This window comes from Lissotriton helveticus, chromosome 9 (assembly GCF_964261635.1).
Source record: "Lissotriton helveticus chromosome 9, aLisHel1.1, whole genome shotgun sequence".
NCBI classification, from domain to species: domain Eukaryota; kingdom Metazoa; phylum Chordata; class Amphibia; order Caudata; family Salamandridae; genus Lissotriton; species Lissotriton helveticus.
In genome coordinates, this window is record NC_136070.1 from 89,382,431 (window position 1) to 89,408,591 (window position 26,161).

Sequence of the window (26,161 nt, forward strand, 5' to 3'; positions counted from 1 at the left end):
ATTGACCCGGACTCTCGCCCGGGGGTCAGTGTATAGCAGACTAATCTTCTTTCTGTATTTGGGTCCAAAACCGAAACCTTCTAGCACCCCCTCCAAAAAGGGCCAGTGGACTGCATCAAATGCCTTTTCGGCATCGAGGGATAGGAACCAGTGTGGATCTTCTCTAGTGCACACCTCCATTAGCCAATTATGGGTTCTCCTCAGGTTGTATCTGGTCGCCCTCTCGGGGAGGAACCCCGTTTGTTCAAGATGTACCAGTCCCGAAATCACCCGCCGAAGGCGAAGGGCCAGCATCATTGCAAAGAGCTTTGCCTCCACATTTAGGAGGGAGATGGGTCGATAGGATGAGCACTCATCAGGTGGCTTACCTTCCTTGAAAACTGGGATAATAGTAGCCTGTCGGAGTTCTAGCGGGAATACTCCTTCCGATTCAGCGTCCACAAATAGACCCAATAAGTGACGGGTCAGGAGATCCGCCATTTTTTTTTAAGAATTCCGCCAGGAAGCCATTAGGGCCCGGCGCCTTCCCCGTCCGGAGTTTAACCATAGCCTCTCTAATTTCGTCCTCTGTTATGTCTGCCTCCAAGCCCTGTTGGCCGCGTCTACCAGTACCGGGAACTCTATATGTGCCATGTATTGCAGAGCGTCTTCCCTTGTCCCCAGATCCCTTGCCTCGTAAAAGGCCTCATAGTAGCCTTCAAAAGTTTTGGCTATCCGTTCATCAGCTCGGGCCCATTTACCCTGGCCAAATCTCACCTTCTCTACCCATCGCGCATCTCTCTCTTTCTTGCTAAGCCATGCAAGGAGCCGCCCAGACTTGTCACCCACATCGTATAGGCAGTGTAGGGTCACCAAGGCCTGCGCCTTCGCCTCCCCGTAACCAGATGTTTATAGTGGGCTTGTACGTCCGAAAATCGTCGAAGCGTCCCTTGGTCTCTGGCGGTCTGATCCTCCTGCTCTAGAGCAAGTATCTGGGCTTCCAGGGCTAAGACCTCTGCTTGTACTTTTCTCCTGGCTTCCGCTAACCTATTATATGCCCTGTCCCACAGTACCGCCTTGAGTGCCTCCCATAGCAGTACCCCGGAGGCCACCGTCCCCACATTTTCTGCTATGTAAACCTTCACATCGGCCCGTAGGCCTCTCAGTATGTCCGTGTTTTGGAGGTCCCAAGCAGTCAACCGCAGTACCGTGGGTCGTCCTCCCCTTCTTCCTCCCACCTTGTGTAGCAGGGGTGAGTGATCCGAAATGCCTCTTGTGCGGCATTCTGCCACGTCAGTGATGCACAATTCCTGTCTAGACATAAATATATAATCTAGGCGGGAGTACAATTTATGCGCCCCTGAAAAGGAGTACGCCATAGTCTCTGGATGAAGCCATCTCCAGGCATCCACCAGGCCCACTGTATCCATTGTTTTAGCCAGCAAAGTCGGGCCAGCGGGCCTGTCCCTGTCACCCGTCCTGTCCGCCCCCAAATCCATAACGTCGTTGAAATCTCCCCCCAGGACTTGCACCGTGTCAGACGTGTTGAGGAGGATGTCAGTAACACCTCTAAGTGTGCCTGCCTGTAATTTGGGTGGGGCGTAAGCTGATATAAACGTGTATTCCTTTCTCCTCCAGTGACCCCGCACCCCACGTATGTCCCTTGCGGGTCTATCCAAGTCTGAGCTATTTGCATGGGTGGATGTTTTTTAATCAGGATTGCGACCCCTCTCGAGCCAGATGTGAAACCTGCATGTGCCAAAACCCTATAGCGTCCTCTTGCTAGGAAGGCACATTTGGTGCCCTGTAGATGCGTTTCTTGCAACAATATGACATCCGCCCCTGATCTCTTCACATAGTTATGTACCAGCCCCCGCTTGATTTTACAACCCAGGCCATTAACATTCCATGTCAGCACCTGAAGATCATTGTGGGACCTACTCTCCCTCGCTGGGCTATCCCGCCTCATGTCCTGCATTGAGGTTTAAACGTGGCCATTGTCCTCACACGGGGTCGCCAGGTCGTGTGTGTGTATGATCAACATGACATGCTTATCAATCCCCTCTCCCCCAACTCCCCTCATCCCCCTGCTCCTCCCACCATATTCTCCCATGAACCCTCAACCAAGAAACAACAGAATCCCCCCTCGCCTCCCCCACCCTACCTCCCCTTCCCGCCAGCCCCTTCTTTGCTGCTAGCGTCGTCAGGGACTTCCGGGTAGAGAAGGTCTATCGCCCACCCCTGAAGATCCCCTAACACCCCATCTCCCGGACAGTAGTCCAAGATTAAACAAAACTCCCTTCCACCTTAATTACGTGCAAGGAGACAATATGCATCAAACAACGTGAACTAAGAAAGTTTGTAGTGGTTGTATCAACCTGCGTGCACTCCGGCTGAGCCAGGAACTTCATATCCAAACTGTCTCATAATCACGAGTGAGAGTCCTGGACAGCGACCTGTGAGGCCTCGTTCTCCTTGGCCGAATCCTGTTCCATCTCATGGATCACTGCTACCAGCGGATGCATAGACTGCGTTTCATTGTCCTCTTCTCCAGATGTGTTACCAACTGTGTCCTCCTCCCCTTCTGAGCGGGTGGTCCTCTCCAAGCGTCGAAACCTGCAGTGCCCCCGGGGAAGCCGACCTACGTGCAGTCGGTTGGTCTGGGTCAACGTGGGATACGGGGTCGTAGTCAGCCTCCTGCGTCCCCTCGCACCTCTCGACCTTTGGGCCTTTGGTAGCCCCCATGAGGCCTCCACGGTCGGCGGCCTGTCCGTCCTCTCCCGTCTTTCGCCCTCAGTTCCTTGCCGCGGAGGCCGCTCCTCCAACCACTGCCACGCATCGTCGGGTGTGTAAAGAAATGCGACATTTCCTTGTAGATGACCTTTAACTTTGCTGGGAAGAGCAGCATGTACTGTATTTTTAAGTCCCTCAGTTTTGCTTTCACCGAGTCAAAGGAGCGCCTCTGCTTCTGGACTTCTTGACTATAATCCGGGAAGATCATAATTATTGCATTTTCCATTCGTATTTCTCCCAACTTCCGGGCTTCTCTCAAGATGAGATCCCGGTCCGCAAAGTTCAGGAAGCGGGCAATGATCGGTCGGGGTCTCGCCAGTAGAGCTCGGTGCGCCCTCTCTACGACAAAGCTGTTGGAGAAGCGTGCTGTTGGGAGAGTCTTCTGCAGCCATCGATGGCTGAAGGCCGCCACGTTGTTCCCTTCGATTCCTTCCCGAAATCCCACAAAGCGGAGGTTATTGCGGCGTGCCCTATTTTCAGCATCATCCACCTTCCATTGGAGTTGCTTGTGAGACGCCTGGAGTTCTGCCACGTTTCTCTTGAGTGTAAGGAGAGTATCTTCTGCGTCCCCCAGTCTTGTCTCCGCAGTGGTCACCCTCTCCGTTATATTGCGAAAGTCCTGGCGCAGCAGGGTAACATCCGATCCCACCTCGCCAATCTTGACCTCTAGGGCGGCTCTGGATGCCTGTATGTCCTCCTGCGACGGCTGGATAGCCCCCATCAGGAGCGCTGTATTTAAGCGCGGTCCCTGGGCCTCCGTCTGTGTGGCGGGAGGGGCTGTTGCATAGTGGTCCAGAGTACCCTGCCGCAGGGCCCGGGCGGCTGCCTCTTTCTTCCCCATGCCGCATCCACCAGTCGTCCGTCTGGTCTAGGCGTCTCGAGTGTCGTAGTGAGGGCGACCCACCTCCAGGCCCCCTTCCCCGGTGAAGCAGACTGAGCCGCATCCACAGTCCTAGGTAGGCGAGCGCTGTGTGTCCCTCCAGCTGTTTGTAGCAAAATACGGGGGTCTTGGTCCTGGATGTCTCTCTCTGCGGGGGCGCAGCAGACCACCCCCGGCGCCTCAGCGATCCGCCAGTATGTCCCAGCACTCGACGGCGGGGCCGGAGAGGGGCAGCGAGCGTTGCCACGATGGCCCCACTACGATCACAAGTCCCCCTCAACAAGGTCCGAAGTCTGCTGGGGGGTGGGGAAGGGGGCACCGCTCCCCGCAGAGTCTATGCGGCGAACTCTGCCCCGCTGCCTCCTCCGCGCCGGCCCTTGTCTGGCCTCAATTCTCGCAGGGGCCACACGGATCTGGATCTGAGGGCCTCTCAGGTGTGTGGTTGGCCTCTCGGCACCCGGGTAGCAGGCCCGGCTCAATGGCGCCCAGTAGGCTTCTCCGTGGGGTCCCGCCCCCAGCAATGCCGCCCTCACAGTCTCTGGGTCTCCGGCGTCTGCTCGCCGGTCCAACGTGGCAGGACGGCCGGGTCTTCCAAATTGGGCACCCTTGCCGGCCGTCGTACCCCCTTCACGGCTCGCCACGCCATCCCGGGGACCCACTGTCAGGCCACGTCCCGCGGAGAAGGCACACTCCGCTGGTCTGCGCGCTGGCCCCGGGAGTCCCCCCCAAGGATCGCGGGGGGGGGGACGGAGACGGTTCCAGAGCCCCAGCAATCCCGGGCTCACCTCCCGATGTTCACTCTGGGGTCTCGTCTTGCCGGGCCGGTCCATTCGCACCGGGTCTTAGGACGCCGCCATTTTAGGGGTCGAGTCGCAGCAGCCCGGATCGGCGCGCCAGCTGTCTCAGGTACAGGTCGATTCCACGTTGGAAACTGGATTTATCGTTCTCCCTCAGCGTCACTGGGCGAAGGACATGTCCTAGGTGGCCAAATCAGGGTCTTTGGACGGTTTTTATTGCCGGATTATGAACAACTCGCCGGAGCTCACCGGAGACTCGACCTAGTCGGCCATGTTGTTGGCCACGCCCCATGTAGGGCCCCAATGTTAACTCACATACTTGTAAAACAAAACACATTGCCCCAAAAATGTATACTCTTTCACGTTTCGCTAGCTGTTATGCACAATGTTTAGCAGCACCTACTAATTCGTGTGATATCAAAATTAGACGCATATAAATACAAAAATCACAAATTTATACTTAAGAAATGGTCTCCATCTTGTACTACATGTCCATAACCTCTTTTACATTACCTGTGTATAGCAGAGATAATATGCAACTGGTTTATGATCATTTCCCCCAGGATGAGATATTTGGTCTTAAGAAAGTTGTTGAAGGGCTGCATATTCCTGCACTAGTATTTGTTACAATTGCGAGGGTTTATATTCCTCTTTTTTTTTTTTTTATTAGTTACAAGTTTTATTTTTTTAAATAATTGATTCTTGGATAATGCATGTCATTGAAATGTAACCGTTAGAACCAATGCTTGCATAAAAGTCGACACTCTAAATCTATCATTTAAAAGCATAGGTGCTTGGTGTGAGTTCTCCTTAAATTTGGCGCTGTATATTTTAAGTAATGCTATAATTTGACACGTTTTTACATGATTACGCAACAGTTTAATGTGTAAAATGCGGTTGAGGCCTTTCCTTATTTGTTCCTTAAGTATTAGCAGTGTTCTGGAACTTATAAAGTGGATAAGACTAAAATAAGCGAGTTGTATTGTACTTCAGAGAAGCCACATTTCATTGTGCTGCATGCTCGAGCCATACCGTCGTTCTTTACAGTACTGGCTGTAGGGCATTCCTTTAACAAGGGTTGAAAATCATTCCCTGTGACATATTTCCACTGTAAGATGCAGACCTAGAAGGGTTTCTTGATGTTTGCAAAGGCATGTGTGTAGCATCGTGCTACAAAGAAATACAGACTCCAGTTACTGTTTTACTGGAGCTTTATTGTATACTTCTATTGCCTTCCCTGTCCCTACTCTAACTGCCTCTTCCCTTGTCCGTCCCCTCCTCTTCCTGTCCACCCCTAGGCTCCACCCACAACCACTAGCCTGCTAACTTCATAACATCTCCCCCCTTTGTAACAAAACAAACAAACATACTGACTTCTCAGTCCATTTCTTCAATAAGTCTTTTGGGTGGACGTGTGTCGCGATGAGGTCGTGGCGACCTGGCTCTCGGACTAGTATTGTTCAGTGTCTCATTGGCTGGACCAGTGTTATCGCGACCATCTGAATGTGGTTCTTCTGAACTGGGAGTGTCCATTTCACTCACCACGGTTCCGGTGGTGTCTCGTGATAACTTCTTGAAATGCGAGATGTTTCTCGTGACTCGCCGATGCTCCGATTCCGCAGTCAGCATCGTTCCTTTCTTTTTCGTGATTAGCAAAGGTTCATCCTTGAACAGGCAGTCGGTCTTCCTCTGCTGTTCTTGCTTGACGAGAAAATGGTCCCCTTCATGTAAGGACAGTGACCTCGCTCTTCTCCGGCGGTCTGCATATAACTTCATTCTGTCCTTATTGCGTTTGTCCGTTATCATCATCTCTTGATGGTCTCGTGCGGGCGATGATGCTCGCAAGACCCCTTCCCACGTTGGAATGCGATTCCTGATGGGACGTCCTAGCATGAGTGTCGCCGGGGACTGCCCAGTCGTTGCGTGAGGAGTTGTCCTGTAAGCTCGGAGGACCTCGTTGAGAGCCACTTGCAGATCTTTACCCTCCATGGTAGCATGTTGAAAAGTCTTTTTGAGTGTGGCCATGAATCTCTCGATCGTTCCATTAGCTTGTGGCCAGAGGGGTGTGATCCTGCGATGATGAAAATCCAGGTGTTTCGCAAATGCTGCGAAGTCTTGCCCATTGAAAGGGGGTCCGTTGTCCGTTTTCACCTTCGTGGGAACACCCCATGTGGCAAAGACTTCATCAATGGTACTAGAGGCGTTTGTGGATGGTACAAAGTATGCCATGGGATAGCGAGAATGCTCATCAATGATGGCTAGCACATATTTGCCAGATGACAGGGGTCCATAGAAATCAATGGCGATCTCTTGCCATACTCCAGGTGGCAGAGTGGTCATGTGCAGCGGTGCTGGAGGATCACTCTAGCTGGTGAGCTGACAGAGGTGACAGTCCTTCAAGGTAGCTTCTACCAGTTGATCGAGATACGGAAACCATACTCGTTCCCGTAGCGCACGTTTAGTCGACACAACCCCCCGATGCCCTTCATGTGCAAGGGCAACCACTCCTTGCCTTAGTTGAGTGGGGATCACGATCCGCTGGTCTCGCAGTAGTATGCCATCAGTGGTGGCTGACAGTTCACCACAGACATGCCGGAAGGCTTGCATTTCTCGTTTGATAATGGGATCAGTCTCTTCATCCTGAGGATCATGTCTCCACCTGTTGTTTCGAACCCTGCGAAGGACTTTCTGCAGGACGATGTCTTGAGCCGTACTCTCCCGGATGGTATCCATGGGGATAGCTGGGGGTAGGGCTTGGTCAGTCACAAAATGTATGTACTCTTCCGCGATAGATGACTTGGAGACTGATGATGCAAGTGGGTGCCGGGACATATAATCAGCCGGGTTTTCCGATTTGCCAGGCTTGTGGATAATGGTGAATGTGTATTCCTGTAGCCTTAGGCCCCATCTTTCAATCCTTGGGGGCATCTTGGATCGTGGGTTTCCGTAAATGGTGACAAGGGCCTGATGGTCTGTGATTAAAGTGAAATGTTTGCCGTATATGAAGACATGAAAATGTTCACATGCACACACAACGGCAAGACTTTCCTTCTCGGGCTGCGAGTAAGCCCTCTCCGGGTCAGTCAGGCTGCGGCTCGCATATGCAATGATACGACGTTGATCTGAGTCATTGTTATACTGGGCCAGGATGGCTCCGAGCCCAACAGGGCTGGCATCCACAGTTATCTCAGTCTTTCTTTGCGGGTTGAAATATGACAAGTGATCTGCAGACTCCACCGCCTTCTTGATTTCCTTGAAGGATTGCTCACATTGAGGAGTCCACTCAAACGGTTGACCTTCTTTGGTCAAGATGCGGAGGGGATGACTGATCGTCGCATAGTCCCTGATGTAGCGAGCACAGTAACTAGCCATGCCTAAGAACGATCTGAGTTCACTGACGTCCTGGGGACACTTGGTGTTGTTCAGGGTCATAATCTTGTCAGGATCAGGTTTCATGCCAGCGCCTGAGGAAATATGGCCAAAGAATTTCAGTGTGTTCTGGTGAAACTCGCATTTCTCTTTGTTTAGAGTCAGGTTTGCCTCTAATAACGCATGGCAAACACGATTGAGTGCGATATCGTGTTCTCGTAGATCAGAACCATATACAAGGATGTCATCGCTATAGTTAAGCGTGTTGGGAATGTTTTGGATGACTTGCCGAATTGCTTCCTGAAATATTTCGGCCGCGGAGGAAACTCCAAAACTCAGTCTCTTATATCTGAACAACCCCAGATGGGTTACGAATGTGGTGATGTATCTTGACCTTACATCTAGTTCTAGCTGATGGTAACCTTTATTTAAATCCAACTTGGAAAACACTGTTGCACCATTGAGGGCGGAGATCATATCGCTCAAATGGGGTCCCGGATGTCGTTCTCTTTCGATTGCAGTATTGGGCAGGCGCATGTCCACACAGAGTCTGACTTTGTTGGCCGTGCCCTTCTTGGGTACTATAACTACTGGGGACACCCACGGTGTTGGACCATCCGTGCGCTCGATGATGTCAGCAGCTAACAGATCCTGGAGTTCTTCCTCAACAGCAGTCTGAAGATGGAACGGTACCCTTCGAGGATGTTGAGCGATGGGTCTGACTTGTTCATTGAAATGTAATCGCACTTGGCAGTCTTTCAATTTGCCTTATCCTTGAAATAGTCTGAAAAATTGACGGGTCACATCTTGGTTGCCGCTAACTTTGAAAAGGATTTCCACTAGGTGAAGACGTTCAGCTGTCGGAAGGCTCAGCAGGCAGTCTGCTTCTGGGCCCTTGATGACATGGATGACCGCTGATATGGTTGTGTCCTCATGTTTGAGGGTCGTCGAAAACTTCCCAAGGCAGGGAAGTGGCTTCTTTGCCATCCACGTGAAGACTCTCACTGGTGCAAATGTCAGAGGAGGACGTGGACTCATTCTTTCATATTCGGTGACCGGAATATAGTTCAAGGATGCACCAGAGTCCAATACGAACTTTGTGTCATGATTGCCAACTGTGATGTCCAAACGAGGATATGTTTTCAGTTGGTCCGGATCTGCAGCTAGGTTCAGGTATTCAATGGTGTATGTTGAGTCTCTGGATGAGGGTCTCGATTCCTTGGATGGTGACCTCCGTTCCCACCTGGACCGCCGTGACTCTCTGCTGGAATGTGACGACCCAGAGGACTGCTCAGTCTGTCCTTGGACAGCTCGCACATGGTGTCTTCGAGTGTCGGACCGGGATAATCTCGAAGTGCTGTTTCGTGTGTCAGACTGAGATGTCCTTGTTGCACCACTTCGTCTCTCCTTGTTGTATTCCCCACACATCGCTTCGAAGTGATTAGTTCGACCGCACTTTCGACATCTCTGGCCCATCATACCCACATCTGTAACATTTCCTCACTCTCTCTGGTTTTCGCTCTTTCTTCCACGGCTCTCGCCGCTGGTATCTTGACTGGTCTTGACGAGAGGGCGGGCGTGACCTCCATTGCCTGTCTCTCGAACTCCTTCGACTGTCACTTTTGGCGTGGACTCGTCGCACTTGTTCGTGACTCCCTTTGTGCCCCGTTTCGATATCAGCGGCATACTCCTCCGCCTGGTCATAGACTCGTGTCATCTCCTCTATGTCGTCTAAGCTATGTTCTTTTCTCAATAGTCGCCTCCTCAGTTGATCGGAGTGACATCCATCTATTATTTGTGACTTAATTGCAGCATCTGTTGAGAAGTTATCGAATTCACAATGCTTGGCTAGTCTCCGCAGGCGCATCATGAAGGCACTCATGGGTTCTTCTTTCCCTTGACGAGCCGAGTGGAATGTATGGCGTTCGTAGTCTACGTTTTTCTTGTGAAGAAATATTTTGTTCAATGCGTCACGCACTTTGTCATAGGTGTCCGCCTCAGCAGCAGGAAGGTCTTTGATTATTTTGACTATTTCCCGCCCCGCCAGGTTGCGCAGGGCAATCAACTCTTCTTGTCCACAGTCACTTCCGATCCTTCGATGTAGTCTTCAAATTCTTCCAGCCATTCTTGCATCTGGGACCCATGCTTCCCCCAGTGGTCACTTTGAGAGGCTCGGGTGCTCGCAGGTGCGACCCACCTGCAACCTTGGGCTTGACATCGCCTGGTTGCGGTGGATTGACTTCATCATCAGACACCATGTTGTCCGATGCGTGCCCCGCTTCCTATTTGCCTCAATGGGATGTTTGTTTGCCAATGCTTATTTGTTAGCCAATGCTTGTTTGTTTGCCAATGCTTGTTTAACTTCTGGTGCCAATGCTTGTTTCTTTGCCCAGTGCCTGACTCCAAAATGGCCGCCTTCACACTACACAGGGGTGTCCTTCCCCGATGCCTGACTTCAAGCTGGCCGCCGTCACTGCAGGCACACACGAGGCTTTCTCTCTCTCTGCTCATTCGGTTCCCACTTGCTCTGGACTCACCGGCAGTCAACTTCAGGCCACAGCGCCGGCCAGGATATCTTCTCTTGGTCACTGCTGGCACCAGGTGAGGTTGGGGTGGGCTCCCAGCCCGCTTTCTTGGTTCCCGCTCTTCTGCGCCGACAGCGCGCCAAACCTCACGCATCGGGCGTGAGGTTCTCAACCTCCGACGGCCCCCGGGCTCTGATTGTGGCGCGCTCAGCGGCGCTTGCTGGCAGTCCGTCACGGACGATGTCCGCTGCTCTGGGGGCACTTCTTCTTTGTTTTTGGGCACAACACAGGGTCGGAGTGGGCTCCCGATCTCTGTACACGGACCACTCACCCCAGGCACACGCTTCCCGCGTGAGACGCGTTTTACCGCGATTAGCTTCTTGGCTATCGAGCGATTCAGTGCTCGTTTCTGCGGCCCCTCTCGGCTCCCTCGCAGCCTCTGGAGGGGCAGATTCAATAGCTGCTGGCCTCGTCCTTCTGGCGGCAGCGTGGCTCTACTCGGCAGCGTTTTCCTCTACGCTGCTTGGGACAGGGTGTTCTTTCAGGGTGTTGCAGATAGTGGGTTTAGCATCCCACCCTCGTCGCCAGTTGTAGCATCGTGCTACAAAGAAATACAGACTCCGGTTACTGTTTTACTGGAGCTTTATTGTATACTTCTATTGCCTTCCCTGTCCCTACTCTAACTGCCTCTTCCCTTGTCCGTCCCTTCCTCTTCCTGTCCACCCCTAGGCTCCACCCACAACCACTAGCCTGCTAACTTCATAACATCGTGAATTCGGCTGTAGCAGGCAACTTCTTAGATACTGTAAGGACAGTACGTTTAATAAAGCACTGTGTCATCTTAGAGGTAGCATTATTCATTGGAACCGGTTGCTAACAAGAACACTTAATGGTATTTTGAAAGCTAGGGTGGAGCAACTCGACATCATCGTTATTGGTTACCATCACGTCGTGACAGCGAAGTGATGCAATCCCTTGATGCTCCCATGTACTCTCTTACTCTTGTTCCTCACAAACCATGAGATGCCGAAGGAGGTGGCACTGCAAGGGAAAGTGTGCACCTGATTTCGAAGTGGATCTACTCCTAGTTCCAGCCTGCTCCCTCACCAAACACCCCACTGACGTGACAACAAAAGCAAACGGTATTACCTATGTATGGCCAAGGAGCTGTTTGTGGCCAGCAGGCTATTAGGAGGCAGAATGGCCCTGTTTGCGGTCGGAGGAACATTTTCAGGGTGAAAGGAGAGTCTGAGCTACAAGTACTTCTGGGGGTTTAAGAAGATATACTTTAGGCCAAGATGTACAAAGCATATTTGAGATTGCAAACACGGAGTTTGTGATTGCAAAAATGCTTTTTGTAATGTATTAATTCCATTTTAGAAGTCTTAAAAAAAAATCTGATGCCTAAAATTGGATTCCAGGTATTTAGTATCTGGAAGGGGCGACTTGTAGAAATCCCTTCCAGCTACTGAATCGTTATCTTATGTATCACTGTTTTGACGAAATCTAGTCACATACCATTGAAAAGTTGTCAGCACCTCAAAGGGGTGGTAACCGATTGCGATTCTCCTATTAACATGACGAGAGAATCTGGATTTCATTAAAGACACGGAGGCTAACATTATGCATTAATCCTTTAATGCAGCTCACAAACACAGCCGCTTACATCACAAAGGTAAGAATAAGAATTAGGTGACATCATAGTATCCATAAAGGCCAGGTGCCAAGGGAGATCAGCCTCTTTTAAATGCCTCGAGTGGCAGGCGAAGTTGAAACAGAGGAATAAAACTTGAACTTGAATGAAGAATTAGAGACCATCTTGAATTCCATGTGGATTCATCAATTAGAATTGTCTGAAAAGGAAAACAAAGTAAATCAACGAGAAGGAGAGAAAAGGTCTTCATAAGAAGCATGAACAGAAACATCAGAGTAAGAGAGCATGAAAAAATTGTAAACCATATTAAATAACAATTCACAATTACCCTCAGGGAGGGACGGGAGGGATAATGTTAGCCTCCGTGTCTTTAATGAAATCCAGATTCTCTCGTCATGTTAATAGGAGAATCGCAATTTCATTACAAGACAGGAGGCTACATTATGCATGTTGGTAGCCTTGAATAACTGCATCAGAAACATGTTCAATTGGTTTACAATAATGATGTGCAAAAGTACAGGCATTAGACCAATCAGCAGACTTAAGGATAGCATCCAACTTACCACCAGACCAGAATGATTTGCTGGCCATAGCATTCCTGAGAGAGTGAGCTTGGAACTTAGACAGGTCAATACCAGCAAGGTTCATAGCAATTTTAACCCACCTAGCGATAGAGCATGATGAGATGGGTTTAAAGGGACTAACATAGGAAACTAAAAGTTGATTTGCATCAGGAGGACGAAGGTTAGACATTCTGGAATCGTATTCCTTTATGCAATCAACAACACATAGTTTTGGATGAGAATCAAAACGAGGGTAAAAGATAGAATCAGACATGGTTTTAGTTCTTCTAAATATTTCTAATTTAACACCGAACATGTCATAACATCTATTAGAGATGTCCAGAGCTTTGACATCAGAAACTCTGCGACAAGAAACTAGACATAAAAGAGAGGCAAGCTTAATTGAGAGGCATTTCCTGTTAAGGAGAGAATTGTTAGGCCATGAACAAAAGAGATCGAGCAAAAGTTTAACATCCCAGACGGATTGATATCTAGGACGAGGGGGTCTCTTAAGGCGAATACTTTTAAGAACTCTACAGATAATAACGTTCTTACCTACCGTTTTACCATTGACAAGAGCGTGACCGGCTGAAATTGCAGATCTAAAGCAATTAATTGATCTATAGGAGAGACCATTATCATAGATTTCAACAAGGAAATTAACAATACAGACTATAGGAGCCTCCACGGGATCCAAGTTCCTCTCCAAGCACCAACTAGACCATTTCTTCCAGATGTTATTGTATCTGTAATGGGTTCCAGGTGCCCATGACTCTCCGAGGAGAGTGAGAGCAGGCGACGAAAGTCCAGACAATTGGTGAGATTGCCTGACACTTTCCAGGCAAGAAGGTTCATACTCCCTGAAAGAACCAGGTGATGATCCTCTCCGTCTGCGTTTAGGAGGAGGCCCTGAATTGCGGGAATCAGGAAAGGAACGTCGCAAGAAAGTTCCAGAGACGTGGGGAACCAGGCCTGAGACGGCCAGAATGGAGTTATCAGGACAAGGGAGCATTGTTCCTGTCTCACTTTCTGAAGAACCCTCTGAATCATTGCAAAAGGGGGAAAGGCGTAAGGGCGAAGGGGAGCCCAAGGCTGGAGGAAGGCATTCACAGCTAGAGCACCCGGGTCTGGCATCCAGCTGAAATACTGGGGGAGTTGGAAGGTCAATCTGCTTGCGAAAAGGTCCACGTCGAAGGGACCCCAAAGAATGTTGAGGGAATTGAAGATCGTCACATCGAGTTTCCAGTCGCTGAAATCTTGAAGGAACCTTGAGTTCCAATCCGCTGAAATATTGGATTTCCCTGGAAGGTATTCTGCTCTCAAGGAAATTTTGTGTTCTAGACAGAACATCCATAATTTCTTGGCTAGGTCCGATAGATCTGCGGACCTCGTGCCACCGAGACGGTTGATGTAAGAGACCGCAGAAACGTTGTCCATTTTCAATAGGACAGATCTGCCTTGAAGTGAGTGTCTGAAACTCATCAAGGCATAGAGTCCAGTGGTCAGTTCTAAAAAGTTTATATGATGGGAGGACTCCGAAAGGGTCCAAACTCCACCGGTGTCTTGGTCGAGGAGGCGAGCGCCCCAGCTGTGGAGACTGGCGTCTGACTCCAAGACAAAGTCTGGGGTGGAACCGAAGATAGCCCTTCCATTCCATGCATCCAAATTGTCCAGCCACCAAGAGAGTTCCAGTCTCGCTGGTAGGTCCAGAGAAATCTTGTCCCCATACCAAAGGCCGGACCGGAGAGCTTGGGCTTTCACCCTCTGGAGAGCACGGTAGTTTAGGGGACCCGGAAAGATAGCTTGGATCGAAGAAGAAAGAAGACCCAAGAGTCTAGCCAATTCTCGTAGGGAGAGAGATTGATGTCTCAGGACAAACCTGATTTCTTTTCGAATTTTCGCAATCTTCTTTTTCGGCAGTGAAAGAAGACAGCTTGAGGTGTTCACGGTGAAACCTAAAAACTCGAGGGATTTTGAGGGCGTCAGGATGGATTTTTCTCTGTTTATAATGAAGCCGAGATCCTCTATCAACTCCATGGAGACCCTGAGGTCTTCTAAAATTTGTTCCTGGGTTTGAGACATGATGAGGATGTCGTCTAAGTAGATGATTAAACGAACCCCTCTTGCTCTCAGAATCGAAACGATGGCTCTCATGACCTTGGTGAAACACCAGGGGGCGGATGAGAGACCGAAGGGGAGATCTTGAAATTGGTAGAGGTGTCCGTCCCAAATAAACTGGAGGAAGGATTGATGTTCCCTGGCCATGGGGATAGTAAAGTAGGCATCCTTTAGGTCTAGCTTGACTAACCAATCTCCTTGAAGGAGAAGGTCCCTGAGAAGATGGATGCCCTCCATCTTGAAGTGGCGATAAACTAGATATTTGTTTACTTCCCGTAGATTTATCACTGGCCTCCAACCTTTGTCCTTTTTCTCTACCAAGAAGAGGGTACTTACGAAATTCTTTTGTGACCAAGGAACCTCGATAATAGCTCCCTTTTTTAGCATAGAGGAGACCTCCTCTTTGGCGATAGCTAGATGTTCCGGGGGGAGGTCCAAGGGTCTTGGAGTCGTGGATTGGTAAGGGATGTCCACGAAATCTATCTTGAACCCGCGGACAGTTTGTAGGACCCACGGGTCCTGAGTATAACTCTCCCAAACATGGTAAAACAATTTGAGCCTTCCCCCGACCTTTGGAGGGGAGAGAGGAAAGAGGGCACTTACTTGGGGTGTTGGTATTAGGTGCTCCACGGGAGGAGAAGCCTCTGCCTCGGGAACCATGACCTCCTCGTTGGGGGTAAAACTGTTTGTTCGAGGGATAGTATCCCCTTCCTGCACCACCTCTTCCTCTTCCAGGGTTATAGGGCCGGAAGTCGGCACGGCCGGAAGAACGGCCCCTTCTTCCGGCCTGACCAAAAACGTTAGAAGGGAAGACTTTTTTCAAGTTGCTTTGAGCCCTATCAAGCGCCGTAAAGGTCGCAACATATCTGCCAATTGACTTAATCATGTCCTGTCCGAAAAGTAGGCCTTGGGGCTCGGACGAAGGCTCCTTGTCAGCAAGGTCCCCAAGTTTGGGGTTAATTCTGTTTAGGACAGTTTTTCTCCTTTCCATGTTCAGGCTCGAATTAGCATTGCCTAAGAGCACGATAGCTCTCTGGCTCCAACCCCTAATGAGCGCAGTGTCAAGGGGAGTATCTGAAATATAGGATTCCTCAGCAAGGTCAAGGATTTTGGTGAGAGGGCCTAGGATGTCCAGAAGACGGTCCTGGCAGGATTTAAATGCTCTTTCAAGCCCTTTTCTTGGGTCCTTTCCCAGTTTAAAAAGAAATTTAATAAGGTCTGGGTCAAGGTTGGGGGTCTGGCAGACCTTATCCCCAATCCATGGTCTCGGGCACTCAGCCCGCATAATGTTTCTTGCATCAGTTTCCAGGGAGTTTCTTAACCATTTGGTTATAAACTTGCCGACGTGTTCCTGGGGGGACCATTTAGAGCTGTTAGGGCGTGAGATATTCTCAGGAGAAAACATCTCTCCCCCTAGGGGGTCAAGGATGGAATCCTTGGAGGAGGGAGGAGGGTCTAACTCGGAAAAGGAGTTGGGGTCAGAGTCATTGGAGAAGTAATCATTAGGGTCGAAAACGAACTCGTCGTAGGGTTCCTCGAAAGTCTCCTCTACATCAGAGTAGGAATCACCACTTGTGCCGCTTAGGACACCTTCCAGAGTTGTACCGGCAGGGGTACCCAACCTAGTTGTGCCGCGAGGGGCACCAATGCCTCTTGGAGCGCTAAGGCTTCCCAAATCCAGAGAGGTGCTTGGACCTCCAAGCTTCCCTGCACAACTGCCCATAGTGTGCTTGGTTTTCCTAGGTGCTTTAAGCTTTGTAGGGTCGTTAGGGTGTTGCCCAGGGTCACTGAGAGTCCTCTTACGAGACATCACCTCGTTAAGGGTATCGAGCATGCATGCTCTCATTTCTTTTTAAAAAACATTTTTAAACGTGTCACTATTATGAGAGGGGGAGGAAGCTGTAGCGTCTTCGCTCTCCATATCTGACATGAGGACAAAGCAAGGGTGATATAAACGAAGGAAAGCTTATTGTTGTGTCTCCAATATATTATGGAAATATGGAAACATTGAGTAGTTGTAGTTTGGAATAAGTATTTAATTCAAGGAGAGAAGATATACGTGCAGCTCCAGTAAAGGTACATCAAGAATGACACAAGATCCACCAGTTACTGTTGCCCAGCACCCAGACATTCCAATTACATATATAACATTCCAATTAAAGGAACATGCTATCACTACACATCTCTCTTCTTAATAGAAAAATTAAAAAGAACATAAAAAATATAACAAAAATTATAACATAAAAATCATTAATAAACTATAAGGAATTCTTTATACTCTGAACCCAATCATTATACATTAAAATTAATTTAGTAAATTTCGCATCTTCCAAAGTGAACAGAACAGATCATTTGAGAACAGAACATGTGAACTCACTCCCAACCATCCCCCTTTTCTAAATTGCAAGAGAGAAAAAAAACAAATCATCAACAAATATGTCACTAACATTTGATCATTAATATCAAACTTCAATGTTCTGAACACAATTAACTTGAACATCACTATCATCAGACTCAGAAACAGATGATTCATTATCATATTGAATATAAGTAATTTTTTCCTTAGAAAACTTCTTATTTTTTCGGTTGCAAACCCTTGAGAAATTACCCACCAATCCGCACTCTATACACTTAGCATGTTTAGCAGGGTATCTCTCAAAAGTATCGGCATGTGAATAACTTCCACACCTAAAACACACCACATCACTAAATTTCTTTCTTTCACTACTCTCACTAAATTTCTTCTTCTCACTACTTTCCCACTCCTTTCTATCACGAAAATCACCATTTCCTCCCTCCCATTTATCTTTATACCTTGTTTTCTTCTCAACTACTTTGGCTACTAATTCCTTCTCCACTTTGTTATCTTGCGACAAAGTGACTTTTGCACATCGGTCAGACAGTTCTGCCTTCTTAACCAAAGCCACTATATCTTTAAGACACTTGTCTCCTTCTACCCACAATTTGTCCTGTAATACCTTATTCTTCGTATACATCACTACCTGGTCACGTATAAAGTCATCATGTAACTGAGCAAACTCACACTTCCTTGCCCACTTTTTCAAAGCCGAAACAAATTCTTCTATCGTCTCATTTTTCTCTTGCTTCCTGTGGAAGAATGCATGTCTAGTCACAGCAATTGATACTGAGGGAGAGAAATGATCATCTAAATCCATCAAGGCACATTCAAAAACATCAGAATTACCTTCCACTCTTTTATGTGAGTGCATATCTTGAAAAATACGCAAACCTTCCGGGCCTAGTGAATATAACAACATTCTCTTCTTCCTTTCCGGCGAGAATGTACCATTTATGTCTTCTAAATTCGCTATATAGTTCAAAAATGTATGCCTTCCAATCCAACCAAGCAATCATCGGTTCTCCAGGAATAGCTAGAAATTCTTTTGGGGAATTGATTTGTAAATTTGAAGTCAAACGTACACCTGACGAACCTTCGTCCCCAGTACCTGAATTCCTGGCTTCCAAAGACATATTCAAATTAAACACTTAACTAACCTGCAAATATAACCACTTCGTGAATGAACGTCAGTAAATAAACTAAAACTTCAAGAACTTTCTAAACTTCATGAAACCTCTGCTGCATGTATACCTTCTCCCTTTCCATGTAATACCTCATGAGCTTCGTGAAATTTCTTTTGCTAGTATGTCTCTTGTATAATTAAAGAAAATGAAAATACGGTCACACAATTGAGCAGTTGGTATCCCTTAGTTATTCTGTTAATAATGCTAAGTTAATAAAATTATAATGACAAACACATTTCCTTGGACATTAACTTTCCGCATATCAGTACATCAGCTAACATAGTAAATTGAATGTTGTGTGCACCAGCGGTGAGCACTTTCTTGCTCGAAGGTTGTGCGCACCAGTGCAAAGTACTTTATAAAGAAATAGTAATTAATTCCCACTACACGAAAAACAAGATAAATTTCCCTTTCCTTCCAGTAATTGTCCCCACATCCGACTGCTGTATTAAAAAGTTCCTAAACGAAAATTGTATTTTTCAAATGTACCACAGTGAGATGACTTGTGCTCTTGCCAAAACCAAGAAGAAATGGTTCAAAAACACTTGAAATTGGTTCTATTCTGCGAAACACGATCTTCGTGAATGGTTGCTGTGGAAACCTGATACAGCATTTGTAAAAATGGCCGCCGCCTTCAAAACTGATGATGTCAGTCGTGCGCGATAACGTTACACGTTATGCTTGAAGATGTTGCCACGGAGATCCGATATGATAACTTTCAAAGATGGCCGCCGCCATCAAAGTTGCGCGATGATGTGACCCTCTATGCGTGAAGACGTCTTCCTCTGCAAAACTTCCGACAATCCAAGTAGTAGATGACGTTCCGATGTTCCAGAAGGTGTTCCGAAGTGGAATCTCGGTGCTGCGTGGCTCGAGGATGTCAACGATGCCCTGGATTTCAAAGGTAAACACCTTGTGCTGAATTGATTTAATTTGAAAATTCAGCACTCCCGGCGAGGTCCAAACACTCACTTGCTTCAGGTGTTCCTTCAGGGTAATTCGTGACCTTTCGTGCTTCAGCTACCCAAATACTCCTTTCCTGTAGGTCCAACGAAAATTTCGTCCAAACTGGGTCTTTTAGTCATTCATGTCGCCATCCATGTCGCCAGTTTGTTGTGTCTCCAATATATTATGGAAATATGGAAACATTCAGTAGTTGTAGTTTGGAATAAGTATTTAATTCAAGGAGAGAAGATATACGTGCAGCTCCAGTAAAGGTACATCAAGAATGACACAAGATCCACCAGTTACTGTTGCCCAGCACCCAGACATTCCAATTACATATATAACATTCCAATTAAAGGAACATGCTATCACTACACTTATCTTGCCCTTTTTTTTTTTTTTTTTAAATATAGGGCACAGTTAAAGTAGGTTAGAGAGTTGAATTGGCTTCTGTTAGATAATTTAGTTCTTGCTGAGGGGAAATGAGGAAGACAGCTGACTCTTGGCTCCGTAGGGTAACTGACTCGCTCGAGGCAGTTGAACACACGGAGGAGAGAGGAATGACCCTTACGAGGTAGGGCGCGCTGCGGCGCCGCTGCCAAGGGTCATTCCTCTAACCAGAGGTGACGTGAGCTCACATATCGGTGCAAGCGCGAGCCACCGCAACGGAGGAAAAGCCGGTCGGAAAAGGGCTAAAAGGCGGCATTTGAGGAAACGCGGGGCGGCGTGGAATAAGGGGAAGAGAGCGCAAAGATATCCTAAAGGGACAGGAACCTAACAAAGGTAAAAGGCAAGACGACCAAAAATTAGAAGTCTTGGGGGTGGGGGGAGGTTAGGGGTAACCAACCAGGGTAACCAACCAGTATCGGAACAAGGTGATAAAGCGAGTTGGAAAGAGACCAACTTAACAGGATGGCAGTACAGTTAACAGTTAACAGTACAGGGTAGAACATACCAGCATCTAGCCAAACAATGAGAGGCGGAAAGCATAAAGTTAAACAAAATGAGCTAACTTAATAAGCTTAGCATATAAAATGTGGCTTAACAGAAAGAACTCTAAGCAATGTAAAAATAGAGTTTAAGAAAGACAACTTATCTGTTTGAGAGCCGCATTTAAAAGAGGCTGATCTCCCTTGGTACCTGGCCTTTATGGATACTATGATGTCACCTAATTCTTATTCTTACCTTTGTGATGTAAGCGGCTGTGTTTGTGAGCTGCATTAAAGGATTAATGCATAATGTAGCCTCCTGTCTTGTAATGAAATTTCCAAAGTGAAGGGCCTCTTGGGACAGCTTTCCCTTAGCGAATGTAAAAAAAAAAAAAAAAGTTTGTAGGGTAGGAGGCAGTGGTCCAGAAGACCACTGTATGCTCTCAAATATTTAAAAACGTTTTTATTTTAAAAGCAGCCCGTTGCCTCTAGAAAAAAATGTAAAAGCAGTCACAGACGTCTGTCACCATCCCTGTAATGGCCACCAATTGTAGTGAGTCACAATTTCATGCCTATTGTTGATGTAGGCTAAGTTATGACCTGCTACAATTCATATTTTTGTGATCTGACCTAGTAGTACATAGGTCACCTCGCAAAATGATTTTTCATTTGCAAAAAAATGATGGAAATTCTGTACATCTGGCCCAGTGTTGCCAATTAATGGGCATTTAGTAGCGTGATTGAACCTACCTAGGTCAGACAAGGGATACGGCAAAAATATGTACACTCAGTGACATTAGGCAACCAATACATGAACTTTTTTTTTAAAGCAACAAATACTATTTTTTAAAGCAGTTTTGAAAAGTGGCAATTTTTTATTCAAATCAGTGACATGAGGCACATACTGGTGATATTTTAGAACGAAGGTGACAAAACCCAGTTTCCCAATGAATACCTTCCATTTTGGATATACTATAGACTGTAACTCCGTCGCTTAGTGACTCCATGATGTCAATAGAGCCAAAGGGTCTGATTTAGAGTTTAGCGGATGGTTATTCCATCACAAACGTGACTGCTATCCTCTCCTCCTTATAGCAAGTGGCAACCTCTAAATCAGACCCCCAGCACCTTCCTATGATTACTGATGACTAGAAATCCCTCAAGGACCTTTGACTGCATCATTGGGTGCAGCTAGAGGTACACTGTTCTTTGTTATGAATGTTAATAATATTTTACTCATGGTTATTTTGCATGGTAGTTTTAGTGCAGCATGTTAAACCAGTGATCAGAATATTTGTCATTCCTATTTTATGTTTAACATAAAATAATGTCAGGAGTAAATTGGGGGATATCTTTAACAATATAAGACCGCTCAATATATTATTTTTCCTCATGTTAATAGTTTAAATGTGTTTATACTTTCGCTGTGATTGTTTTCTGCTAGGTTTTTATCAGTGCAGTTTTAAAGTTGTGTATTGCTTAGTTAATCACTCTAGAGTACTTATGTGCATGTGCTAATGTCACACAAAGGAAATCCTACTCAGTAGCATGGCAAGGCTCATATAGTTCAGAAGGGCCGAAGAAGCAGAACACGTAAGTCATCAACCTAACAAAGAAATGATCATTAATCTGGTCCTTAATGCAGGCTGCATTCTGGCTGCCAAGGTATCCGTGTGAAACTTCATTGATATTGCTGGTCTTTACAGCCTGTGAGAGCCAAAAATTGCTGAACCGATCCATGCTGGTGTCTTTGCCAAACTTCTCATACAGCTTTTATGAAAATCTTAAGAGACCGTGTGCGAGTCCCCTTGGCCAGGTTCTAAAGTGCTCCAGCACATTAAGAGTTTGAGAAGCAAATTAGGCTCGGTTTCCTCTTACAAATGCCAGCAAATCATCAGTAGGAAGAAGAGTTGGATCTAGTAAAATTATTTTTCTCTTGAATAGCATGCTGTCCTTTGACACCATTCACCTAAGACAACACCAAGAGCCGAATGTGCTTGTTAGAGGTTAATATTGGTAGAGAGATTGTGCAGCAGCCTATTTGTTTTAATAAAGTTTACTTTTGTCTTGAATTTCAGGTTGGGTGGGACCATATCAGCATACAAAATAGTGCCAGACGAAATAGATGATATCAAGGTACAGTATACAACTGATTGTGCATTGAAATCCTAGTCCTGCTGCTTTCTAAAGAGCTTCCACTGGTTTTCCAATAAATGTACATGTGTCTCTCCCTTTAGATGATATGTTACTACCCATTGTTGGTTGGGAACCAGGTTCTGACCAATGGTGGAACTGATGCTTGTTACTTCGAACTGTGGCACTCAAGGACATTTACCCAAGGAGTCAATTGACTGATGTTGACAGCTCTGCTCAGTCGCTTAGTGAGAATATCAAAATGCTGTGCGTTATTGAATGTTAAAAACACATGTTTGTGAATTTGGTCTCTGTGACACTGATGCAGCAGCTTCAAAAGGGTATCACATCCATGCACTTCTTAACATATTGGTGGGAAAACCGAGTCTTTACCTTCTCCTTAGGACATAAAGATCTGAGATGGTCAACAAAGAGGAGCTATCTCTACCTTGAAACTGGAGACGGAAGTTAGGAGCGTGGTAGCTTCTAAGATGTAAATGTAATGTAAAGCAAACTACACTCTTATGCAGATGGTTAGTGGGAATGCACCGCTTCCATATGAGAAGTCCTAATTAATTTATCTTAAAGGTCTGTAATGAAGACATATTGGGAAACCACTGCAGTGAGCATTTTTTAAATGTTTGATCATTAGTGTATGTGGGAGAGGTGAAAAATCCTGTGTGCAAGGGTAATTTTTCCCACCAGGCAGGTTACCTTATTGTGTTACTGACTGGACAAGCTCCCAGTCCTCCTCACGAATTTCAACATGCTCAGTGTTGAATGTAGTCATATACGAAGAGTGGCAGGTTGGTATAGAGTTGTGACATTTCTCTCTGGCACCTTCATAGAGACTTGCAGCGATTGTTCATGTCTGACATAGTGACACTCTTATTATCATAATTGTGCCGAAAAGTGGAACCCTATACATTCTCTGTAGATCGCGAGCAGGAAAATAAAGATATAGGATGGAGGAGAAAGGAGAAAGGAGAAAGGGAAGTGGGTGCAGGCTATCTGTTGGCTAACCGAGGACAAGGTCAGTGTACTGTAGCATTGATATTATGCTTCATACCCCAGATGGAGTCCTGAAGCTCCCATATTTCCCTCATTTTCTTCAGTGCCCTTTCTTAGTACATGGTGGAAAAAGTTATGGTTGTAGTAGGGCCTATTTGGGGGAGCAGTTAGTGCTGTGCTTCAGCATTAAGGGTTGTGGATTGTGTGAGAATACATGCAGTCGTGCAAGAAGGCTGTAAAATGCAAATGTAGAAGGTTGGCACAAGGCAGCCTAATGTCCATGACTCAGACTTTATAATACATTTGTGAATCTCTGCAGTATTTCCTTCTCAGGCCTCAATTGCTTGGCTTTGTGGAAATGTACCTTTTTAGGGGTACACTGGTGCAGGGTCACCCTTTTGTCCACAGGTTCAAAAACCAACAAAATAGAGATCAGCACTGGAATTGAAAATCAATAACACGTTTATTAATCACTCATGAGTGGGACCAAATCTACACAGCACTCTCAAGTGCTGCCTGGGGTAGTACACTGAAGTCACAGAACACAGGTCTTGTATACAGGTTTTTTGTTCTGTAAGCATGTGAACAGAAATAGGAAAGACAAGGTTTAGAAATAGTTACCAGCAAACAAGGGCAGATGAACAACTACATGGTCAGCAAAGTGGGAGGGGGAGCAGAAATGCTTATGGCAGCAGTAAATGATTGACAGTTAACATCTGAGACCAGGTGCTCTGGCAGCTACAAACCCCAGCACGTACATTGCTTTTAGCTGAGTCAGGAAGTCAATTGAAATAGATAACACAAGCACAGTAAAAAGACTAAAGAATTACGAAGGAAACTTAAATGGACACCACAGCCAAAATGGCTGTAGCTTATGCTAAATAAAATATTACACATTTCCACAGCTTGACCGAGGAGTCTTTCACATTTGTAATATTCTAATGTAAAAATAAATCCCCATGTGGTACACTTTACAGTGGTGCTGCAAAAAGCCTGGCCTTATACCAAGAACCACTTTCAGTAACTTTAATCTTGCATTAATTTGTATTTATTTGGTTTCTAAGACTCTCATAGAAAAAAAAAATCTGTAGATATATTGGAAATCATGGCGTATGCAGTTCTTATTTTTGATCCGAAGGTTGCACTCCTATTTGGGGACTGGCACTTATTTTAACTTGAACTTTGATTCAGAGCAATAGAGGGAATGAAGGAGGAATAGAAAGATGGAAAACAGTGACAAAGGGAAGAAGCAAGGATGACGAATAACCTGAAAAAGTGAGATAAAGAGGCAGGAAGTGGTGGTGGATTAAAGAGTCATGAGGAGGAATCAAAACTACACTGCCTTGGAATTCTGTACCTCTACCGTAGATCGCACTAGCCGTAGGCTTCTGAACAACACTTAGAGCCTTAACATTTATTCTTTTACAGATTAAGCACAGGTTATATAATAAATTGAACCCAGAGAGGCTGACCTAAATTGATATTAGGGAATGTGTGTGGGAAAAGTGTGAGTGGCACAGAACACAATGAATCATAATTAGTAGTTTTGAACAGTTCAGACTTTGCATAAAGCCCCTATTTAGACTTGATTATGGTAACTCCCTGTTGACTGGCATTCCCAGAGTTCACCTGGCTCCTCTGAAGACAGCCCGTAATTGGGCCCCAATAACCTCAGGCTTATGAAGATCCAAGCACATCACCCCAATCATGATTGCACTACAATAGCTCCCCATCGAGGAAAAGACACTTCCAAGCTGGCCTGCATTGTTCACAAGACTGTGCATTGGTAAGGAACCCAGGAAAAAGTAATCTTGGGGGTTTTCATTCATAAAAGCAAAACATCTGTTGCAAGCTTTCTCAAGGAACACCATTCCTCCAGCTGTTAGAATGAATCTATCTTATGAGATCTTTGAGAGTTTAACGTCCATATCATCCAGCATTAACAACCCAAAAGGGCTCCTGGGCTAGATGGACATGAAGACATTCTCAACTTAGGGCTAATACTGTTATCATAAATATGTTAGACTAGATCTGGCTGACTAAATCTTATTCTCACTGTTACTCCTTGCACTGCATAAGACACTACATTGTCCCTTTGACTTTTGCTATTCACAAGTCTATACTTATTTATTTATTTATTTATTGAAGTTTTGTATAGCGCTAGCTGGACCCGGTGGGTATCAAAGCGCTTCACAGCAAATGGAGAAATGCAACAAAGACAATAAGCATAGAAAACAAGAATCGGACATGATAGGAGGAGAATAGAGACTGTACATCAACATCTAGAGCGCAATAAGAGACTGAGTTCAGGGGCGAATCAGTTAGTTCTGAGTTCCGCAAAAGGATATCTGATTTGGGCGATGGGGTTCTCGCTAAGCACCGGAGCGTTCAAGGAAGAGGGCTTTGAGTAGCGCTTTGAATAGTGGGAAGGAGGCGGTCGTTCTGATATGTGGGGGGATGGAGTTCCAAATCCTGGGCGCGTTCCCCGCAAAGGATTTATTTGAGGTCTTGCGTTTCTGTGATTTCAGCGGGATGAGAAGGAGTGTTTCGGAGCTTCTGAGGTTCCTGGATTGACCAGCCCTTTTGAGTTTTGAGGCCAGGTGTTCTGGTTTGCCTGTATGCAGGGCTTTATGTGTTAGGCAGGCTGTGCGGAAGTTGGCTCGTTGGTCAATCGGGAGCCATTTCAGTTCTTTGAGTGCCGGCGAGATGTGGTCAAATTTCTTTGTTCCTGTGATCATTCTTGCGACTGCGTTGAGGGTGGAGTTGAGGGGTCCCAGGTGTGACTTGGCTGTTCCAGTCAGTAAAGCAATGCCATAGTCAATTCTAGAGAGCACAAGTGCCTGGGTGGCATGTTTCAGATCTTTGGGGGGGAGGAAGGGTTTAATTTTGTAGAGAGGTTTCAGGTTCAAGAACGCGCTTTTG

At 46.5% G+C, this 26,161-nt stretch overlaps 1 protein-coding gene across 10 annotated transcripts in view; it reads left to right on the forward strand.

The window, feature by feature from the left end:
* The window catches only part of GPHN (gephyrin), a 1,934,090-nt gene that overhangs the window by 817,517 nt on the left and 1,090,412 nt on the right, over window positions 1-26,161 (forward strand). For all 10 annotated transcript variants that reach the window (XM_078659537.1, XM_078659532.1, XM_078659529.1 and 7 more), the window contains one exon: window positions 22,174-22,231. In XM_078659537.1, the coding sequence (XP_078515663.1) occupies window positions 22,174-22,231 (58 nt within the window). The remainder of the gene's footprint in view (window positions 1-22,173; window positions 22,232-26,161) is intronic.